Source organism: Maylandia zebra, linkage group LG12 (genome assembly GCF_041146795.1).
Source record: "Maylandia zebra isolate NMK-2024a linkage group LG12, Mzebra_GT3a, whole genome shotgun sequence".
Lineage (NCBI taxonomy): Eukaryota > Metazoa > Chordata > Actinopteri > Cichliformes > Cichlidae > Maylandia > Maylandia zebra.
The window spans coordinates 35,733,561-35,742,743 of record NC_135178.1 but is presented as its reverse complement, the minus strand read 5'-3'; the positions used below and the strand labels follow the sequence as shown (position 1 = coordinate 35,742,743).

Sequence of the window (9,183 nt, the reverse complement as noted above, 5' to 3'; positions counted from 1 at the left end):
ACAGAGGTGTAAAAGTGAGTTCAGACAGCCTACAGCTCCACTTTTCTTTAATGTATTTATTTTTATTCTCTGTAAACGTCAGATTTCCAGCTGAAAATGGGATTAAAAGGATGAATCCCTCAGCTGATCCTAGATCACCAAATTCCCCTCCAGAAAACTAATTCTCTCCCTCATGTTTTAATCCCCAGGGAGCACAGTCCCCATCATGTGAGATTATATCTGCGAGGTGGGTGGTGGAAGCGGGGGTGGAGAGGTGGGACGTCCTCTTTGACAGAGGGGGAGAGGACGAACAAGAAGGAAAAGAAGGAGGAGAGGGAGTGGGGTGGGCTCCGGGAGGACAAGTAGACCGGTCCACCGCAAGAAGTGACTTCAAACACGCGCGAGGCTCGCTGCAGGAGCTCTCAAACTCCGGCCGCCAGTCGTCGTCATGCGCCTCGGCTTTTAAAAGCGTCCCGGCTTCTGCTGCTGCAGCTGAAGAGGGAACAACTTGCTGTCGGTGACTCTTTTTTCTTAACAGAGTTTTGTGTCCAGCCGGTAGAGCTCTGAGCACGCGAACAGGAAGGAGGTGGATAACCCACTTCTCCAGGTTTCGGCATTGCGCCGCATTCCAGTCCGGCGCGCAGCGCTCAGGAGTCGGACCCGGTGCGCTCCGTCTCCCCGCTCCTTCTGAAGACTCCCGGATCTTTTCTGTTTGTGTTCAAAGCACCAATAATGCACAGAGAGACCCGCTTTCATTTAAGATAGATACAGTCGAACACAAACACACACATCCCGTTTTTTTCTTCTGACTGGATTTGGATTAAATCCTCTTTTTTTGTACGATCATGTGTGGATGGTGGATATTTGTTGGCGCTCTGGCTGGGATCCTCACCGTCCCCCGTGGGATTCACGGTTGGTATTTCTAGTCTCTCTTCACCAAGCCACTTGTCCTCCTGTCCTGCTTGTTACGTAGCCAGGTCAGGGGTTATTAGGGACCACCATGCACGCGATCCACCGACTCTAAATCGGATCGGATTTAGTTCAACCTCAGCTACTTTGTCCAGCACCGAGTGAAGAATTGTTCCAGTACGCGCAGAGAAATCTTGTGGAGGTGTGAAAGTTGCGGGCAGAGCGATCGATCATCGTTTCCATTAGGAACACTTTCAGCTTAAAATGAATGCAATTTAGGCTATAATTGCTCAGGACCCACAATCGCAGGTGGAGGACCTTGAGCCAGAGCAGGGTGTTGTTACCCAAGGATAAGAGTTCCCATCCCAACTTCAGGGTTGACAGATTTTCCCAGAAGAGAAAAGTCAGCTGGTGAATTTCAAATGAGCTCTTTCATATGACACAAACACTCGTTTGATAGGATTTCTGAATGAGCACACTCCACCAGGGTTGAGCTGTGCAGTCAATAATGCTCTCCGAGTGGACCTGGAAATGTCTGATTCAGGGAGAGCGGCTCGAATATTCACTAAAACGTGCTCTTTGATTATGTTTCAGTAACTAAAAGCATTTGTTAGGCGAGTTAAAACTGAAAAGACAAAAAGAAAATCTGTTTTAACTGAGCTGCTGGAGTTATTTAACAGAATTTCAGACTTTAATTGTAGAGAAACAAATACTCTTAACTGAAACACAGACATAGAGTAACCTCATATAACCTTAACAGTAATTAAAAAAAATCTGTCTTTAACCCAAACTTCAAAGTCAATTTGAGAAAGTGAAACTCAAAGAAAGGACCAGACTTAAATACACTCTTAAACTCCCGATTTTAGGCGGGCATAGTTAAGCAAAACAATCTTCTGTTTGGATAATAGTTCTGCAGGTACCCAGAGTCACATTCAACAGACTGCAAATGAATCTGAATTAAAAAGCAACACATGAACTTGTTGTAGTTTTTCATATTCATATCTAAACACCTTTTCTTTTTAAATCCAGTCTTTCTCACGGCCTCTGTGTTGTATAAATATTCATAACTCTGCATCAGATCTAAAATAGCTGCCCATGCACGGCTACGATATTCCCATTAGAGGAGTTATAATGCACAGGACTGTCAAGAGCAGAATCTAAAGCAGGTCTGTGCAAGTGCTGCTGCTTAACTGACCCATTCATAGTTTCTCTGTACTCCTCCTGTCAGACCGAGGCATGGTTAATGTTGTAGCCTGATATCTGCCAGGTGAAAACCACCTCTGCCTGCATGTAACAGCAGCAGCAGCACCATATGCCTACCAAAGTCATTAGCATCCTCTCTCTTATTCTTGGCATGCGTTCATTCTGCTTGGCAGGACTTGCTTCAGTCAGATTCAAACTTTTATGAAGCAAGGTACCCCTTCGCTTCTTTCTGCGCTTAAAAGAGAGCATGCTGGCATCGGCGAGCAGAGCAAAACGGTTATAAATGTTCAAATGTGATCAACAGTGAGTGCTGCAGGAAGGACTGAATGCCGAGCTGAGAACGGCGTTTTCTGGACAAATGTTTGGAGTCATGATGAGATTAGTGCTTTTCAATTAAGATTCCTTTGTAGAGCTTTGAGTGTGGCTCTGAGCATCTGCAGAATTATTATCTGTTACCGAATCAGATTAGAGTCGCACTCATCCAGGCAGTTATTGTTGAATATGCAAGCATTCCAGCTCAGGGTCTATGTAAATTAAACACTTTGAAGTTTGACTGCACTTTCATCTGATAAAACATTGATTTGGTTGTTTGCAGGCTTAAGTTTGGGTTAATCATAGGAGTTAAATGATTAGAACAACAGTACAAATGATTATATTTCAACACAAAGCATTTCTGGGTTATTGTAGCGAAAAGATGCGCTGATCATTTCATTTTGTGGCACATTTCTTTCAGAGGTGATGATGAACTGTGTCAACATGTGATATCAAAGGAAAATATGAAGCTGTGGTAAAACGTGTGCAAATCTAGTCCTTGTTTTTTGTTAGTAATCTTATTTTCAGCCTGTACTGTCAAAGTCTACACGTATTTAGGCCGTGATTGTCCTGAGCTGATCAGACATTTAAGGCTTCACTGCCAGCAAACACCGTTTAATACCTTAAGATCCTGTTCACAAAGAATCATCTTGTGAAAATGGACAATGAAATCTAAATTTGAACAACATTTCCTATTTCAGATTTCCATAATCCTCCATTATCTTCCACCGAACAAAGTTCTTTCCTCCCTCAAATTTGAGGGAGGGATGAAAGTCCAAACAAGGATACAGGCATTGTTGCTGTTTCAAGTGGTTTTAGAACCCGATGATGATGAAGACAATACATGTTTGGGGGTTTTTTTGGTCTCAGCAGACACATTTGTGCTTAATCCAGACTTCCTGTTGCTCTCACACCTCGGTTATGACACTGGCAAGTATCTTGTGTGGGTCAGATGTGGGCCAAGTTTAGGAGCTGCCCTCGTTTCATTACCTGATATGTGGCCTATAAAAGCTGAACCTGACTCTGAGGTGCAGCAGTGAGACTAACCAGATGTTATTTATTGCTAGGAGGTTAATGTTTTAAAAAGTTTTGCTTAAATTCCTGAAATAAGGTCTGTGATTAACACAGATTATAGACAGATTTTTTACCATCATTTAGCCGTCATGCGGCATCTTTTCTTGGCATTACTGAGTTCAAAAAGGCTAATAAAGGTTGCACTTATTTATGAGACTATCATGCTGAAATGTGCAAGTATCATAAATCAATACTTTCCTTTCTAGATGGCTTTCCCTCAGCCTCCATCACTACAGTGATTGGAGTCATTTTTTGTCCAGGATGTATCCTTTAACTTGCACTTTCAACAATCCATCTACAGAAATGAGAAACATCCTGTGTCAGAGAGAAGCTGAAATGCTGCTTCGTGGATATGTTATTTCTAGGATGGACTTTTGTAGTTCTTTATTAACAGCTCAGTGAAAAAAGCCTTCAGCTGATCAAAAATGCTGCAGTAAGAGTTCAGAGACCATACATTAAGATCATATTTCTCTCATATTAGCTTCTATTTATTGGCTCCCTATTAAACCCAGAATTAACAGAAGGTGTTACAGTGTTTTGTTTTATGCACCTCAGTCGTGAGGGAGACACCACTGCTGTGCTGTGGCAGTAGAATGGGAGGCAGAGCCTTCAGCTGTCAGGCTCCAATTTCATGGAGCTCCCAGTTTGGATTCGGCAGACAGACACCGTCTCTACTTTTAAGATTCAATTTCAAGCTTTCGTTTCAGATAAAAACGACGATGTGACATTGAACCACCCCTTAGTTATGCTGCTGTAGGCTCAGACTGTTGGGGTACTTCCCATGATGCACTGAGCACTTCTCTCTGATGCGTTTATATCCAACTGTTGCATGTCACCAACTTTTGCCCGCTCTTTCCCATATTTTCATCTTTTCTGTCTTCCCTTTGCCCTCATCCCTCAATATGTCACGAAAGATGACGTCTCCTTCTTAACTCTCATTCAGCTGGGGAGCGTTTCCTGTTAAAAGGGAGTTCTTCCTTACCGCCATTGCCAAATATCCTCATAGAAGATAAGCTGATCCAGGGGTGGGTAATTAATTTTCCCAAGGGGCCACATGAGAAAGTTTAACTGTTGTAGGGGACCAGACCAGTAAGCTCTCTTTATAACTGGTAAGATATGATTTTAAATTATCTAATGGGAATACGAAACAGGTAAAGCACCAACGATTTATCACTACTTAAACAACTTTCACAAAAATAGTTGTGAACAAAATGTGCACATTTTGACAAAATTTCAAAGACTTTTAACTTTATACAAAGTGCTGCTTGTAGTTTGATTGCACCTGCAGTTTTTCAGCTCGTCTTTTACGTCTCTGACCCCAGTGAGAGAAATCTAGTCTGTTTTAGGCTTGAATGTGCATTAAAGTCGGTTCAACGTTTGAGCTGATAACAGACAGCTGATCGTCACTGAGAGAGGATCTCTCTCTGGATTTGTTAAACTGCATCACTGAGAATGTTTGTTCACATATAAAGGGAGATCCTTGTCTCCTTGTCTGTGGAATGTTTTCCTCTTTGAAAGAGGAAGAAAAAATCCAGTGGTGATGCTGACTTGAAGCGCTCTGTCAGTGGCGAATTAAGCTGTCTGTGATGGTTCATTCTTAGCACTGACTCACACTACACCTGATGTATGACACAATGCAAAAACACTCATTTCAGTTCAGATTTCTTTTCACTCACTTTTTCTTTTGCCTTCAAAAGTCAGAAATGTTTTCCCCGCCAGATTTGGACAGCCTTCGTTTGTAACATCTGTCAGTTTGTCCCATTTCAGCCTCTGTTGTAGTTTCATTCATTCATCGCATTGCTGCCAGCTGCTCCATAATCTCAAACTCTTTCTGTAGTCCAGGAGTAAAGATGAGAAACTGAGGAGCTAAAGTTAAACTCGTCTGCTTTGTTTTCAACTGAATGTCCTTGATCAGTCTTGTTAGGGTTCACCTGGAACGGGGCACATTTTCGACTGCCTCCTTTTTTCTCATTTGGCTTGAACAAGTGCATTAATTAACAGCAGTACACAAAGGACTCTTTGATGAGCTCGCCATCGGAGAACGGCTTTTTTTTGTAATTCTGTGTTTAATCACAAAGCTTGTCTCGACTGCTGTCACTCTGTAAAGAGTTCCTGTTGATTTTGCAGCAAAGGTTCAGATGTCTGTTCCTGCTCAGCAAAAGTCAGTTTCCTTCTTTTTCTCAATTGAAATGTCTTTTTTTAGTATGAGCTGACATCTTTCAAGGCTAGCAAACTCAAAACCCTTATAAACCTTTGTTGCAACACATTTACACTGAAGCTGCCTTCAAAATAAAAGCAAAAAAACCTGTATTGTCATTTCCAGTAAAATCACTAGTTTATCAAATAGAGTTTGTTAGTTGAAATGTGAAAAACAGCAGCTGATGCATGAAGTGTGCTTATTTGTATTTGAATCCTAATTTTCCATCTACCTCACGTGGGCTGGTCAGGTGGGCGTGGCCATATTGTTCCCACTTCTTTCATAGAGGATCTGATCTGTGGAATTTTCCCTCTAAAATATAAAGGGCCATGAGACGCTTGTGTAAATAAAATTCATTAAAAAACAGTCAAAGAGCAAACTTTTGTTCCCATCATAGATGATTTTAACAATAATCTAAAAGGCTGTATGTTTAAAACACAAGTGAGACCAAAAATAAGGATTTCCATGTACTTTGGGAGCAGGGAAAGTTGTGCCAGAAATCCCTGTGTGCACTTGATATGAATACAATCCATCTTTTAAAAAACCTGAAAACTAGATGATATTAAACCCATGCTCAGATAAAATGACACTCTCTCTCAAAGACACCAACATTTAATCTGTTAATTAATGCCTGAGATTCAAAGAGTGTTGATAATTGTTTACAATCTGAACTGTTAGTTGGATTTTTCTTTAGCAGGCAGAACTGAAAAGTAAACCTCTCCACTGTGTCTTCCCCAAACTGATTAAACCACCAGATTATATTTTACACAGCACTCTTTCTCCCATAAGATAAGATAAGATAACCTTTATTAGTCCCACACGTGGGAAATTTGTTTTGTCACAGCAGGAAGTGGACAGTGCAAAAGTTATGAGGCAAAAATTAGAATACAATAAGAATAAATACAGTACACAACTGTACAGAATAGAATAAAATACTATATACAGTAGAATAAAATAAAATAAATATACAATAAGATAAAAATAGAATACAAATACAAATACTATATACAACTGAGTAAAAATACAACGATGACAGAAAGGATTATTGCACTTAGTATTATTGCATATGTATGGATGTGTGTGCTTGATCAGTTAAAGTCTTTGTTGTGGAGTCTGACAGCAGTGGGGAGGAAAGACCTGCGAAATCTCTCCGTCCCACACCGTGGGTGCCGCAGTCTCCCACTGAAGGAGCTGCTCAGTGCTGTCACAGTCTGCTGCATGGGGTGGGAGATGTTGTCCAACAGGGATGACAGCTTAGCCGCCGTTCTCCTGTCACTCACCACCTCCACTGGGTCCAGAGGGCATCCTAGAACAGAGCTGGCCCTTCGGATCACCCTGTTCAGTCTCTTCCTACAGTGTGATAAAGAGACTATAGCATGGTGCAGCAGCATAAACACACTCGCTCTCGGGCATCCTTTATGAGGGCATAACTGTAACTGTATTCTTGTTTTCCCATCTCGACCATTATGGTAAATGTTTACCTCTTGCTGTACTTTCCCCTGAGGCAGCTTAGATTTCCCAGGTCTGGTGTCGTGAGGCTCGGAGCCCCGGCTGGGCCGAGGCGCGTGCTGCCTGTGCATCTATCTGTTTGTGTTTTTGTTAAACATTTAGCTCTCAGACGGAGCAAAGATAATCAGTGGCACCCTGCAGTTTCAGTCTAAAGGTTGCATGTTTCACATTTATTAAAGGAATTTTTTAACGGCAGCTGTTTCCAGCTGAACCGTGAATACAAATGTCGGTAAACGCTTAGTTTAATGAGACAGAAAAAAGCAAAGAAGATGCATTACTGGATTCTGATTGGCTTGCAGCACAATCCAAAGTGAGAAAGGTTATAGCTGGTGTAAAGGTACTGCAGATAAAAGCAGTGTGGATGAATAGAGGTTCTTTAGATACTCGGCTGTTTTCACATAATGTCATAGTTCTGGACCCGTGTCCAATCAGTTAATCACTCTCCCCAGTGTAAATACTCCCCTGGTTCCTCTACTCAGGTTCCAGTTTTCAACCTCGCAAGCAATTTCTAGTCTTTCCAGGCTTTTTTAGTCTCAAGGATTGTTTTCTGTCATAGACTGGGCATTTCTCACATTTCTCTCGCTTACTCACAGACCGACCTCGACCAGAAATATTAAACTTACACATACCTGCTGTTTCCACGTGCCAATTTAAAAACATTCGACACATTATTCATCAGTCAGACGATGGCCTTTTCACCCTGATTTTATTAGTGCAAAGATTTTACGGTTTATTTTTTAAGTCTGTCTGTATTCTGGTCTTAGATATGAAGAAGGCCAAAGGCCACTTTTGGTTGCTTTAAGGCAGGGTTGTCAAACATAAGGCCTGGGGCCCAGAAATGCTTTGGCAAAGACTAATCTGGCCCATTCGATAACTTTGGAATATGTGGACGGGATAGATTTGGGATTTTTAACTATGTTTTAATAAGTTTTACAGCTTTTTCTCCTGATTAAGACTTTTTCTGCTGCCGTTCACAAAAGTAATTAAGTGACAGATAAATAATTAAATGACAGAAAAGTTCCTGTCTTGGGTCCAGATTGAAAAAGACAACAACTATTTCCTCTTTTTTATTTACTACAACATTTCTTCAACATGTAGAAAAACTGAAACTTCTTTTTCTTATATTAAGACATCTCATTAATTTTAAATGTGTAGTTTTACTTCTTTACAGTGACAGAAAGGAGCGTTTCACTAGTCTGGCCCATTCAAGATTAAATTGAGCTGCATGTGGCCCATGAAATAAAAAGAGTTTTACACCCCTGCTTTAGGGAATTATAAAATTTTCCATTTTTGGTGGGAAATTTTAAGCGACTCAGCTGGTCTAATAACATAATAGATGTATAAAATATGAAAATAACAGTCATTATAACAGTCATTTCATTGTTCTGTTCATAATAATCAGTGAAATAGATTTTTTTAAAATCTAGAACGTTAATGCGATGAATAAAAACTCGAGTGTGGTCTCTTCTGATACGGCTGCTTGGCGATCCACACATGAGATTATGTCTTTAAACATGCTGATTAGCCATAAGTATCAAACCACTCACAGGGCAGGTGAATAACATTGATTACCTGATTACAGTGTAATAGGAACCCAACCTGTCAGCCTCAGCTACCCCCTCTCATTTCTGCAGTGTATCATAGTTATTAGGAGTTCAATAAATCCCAGCTCTGTTTACATATTTCCAAACCTTTTTAGAAGCATAACTACAGCAAAGTGGTGCATTGCTGTGTAACTGTTTGGTCAAAACTGTATGTTAGTCAATTACAAACATGAAACTTTAATATTTATAAGCTTGTTTTTGTATTATTATCCCACTGGGCTCGAGTCTCTGTGTTGCAGACATGTCCTGATCTCTTTCAGAGCTTGTCATCGCACTAAGAACTTTATAAACCTGCATCTTAACAGGGGAACTGATTGATTATCCTTCATACAGCTCGTTTGCTGTTTAACCATCTGCAGGATCCTCTCACAGGTATGATTCAGACTGAACTCTGAT

General features: G+C 40.8%; 1 protein-coding gene across 2 annotated transcripts in view; it reads left to right on the top strand.

Moving 5' to 3' along the window:
* Positions 1 to 324: 324 nt before the first annotated feature.
* The window catches only part of fras1 (Fraser extracellular matrix complex subunit 1), a 308,187-nt gene continuing 299,328 nt past the window's right edge, over positions 325 to 9,183 (top strand). For both annotated transcript variants that reach the window (XM_076891188.1, XM_012920358.4), the window contains exon 1: positions 325 to 891. In XM_076891188.1, the coding sequence (XP_076747303.1) occupies positions 825 to 891 (67 nt within the window). In that variant the 5' untranslated portion in view covers positions 325 to 824. The remainder of the gene's footprint in view (positions 892 to 9,183) is intronic.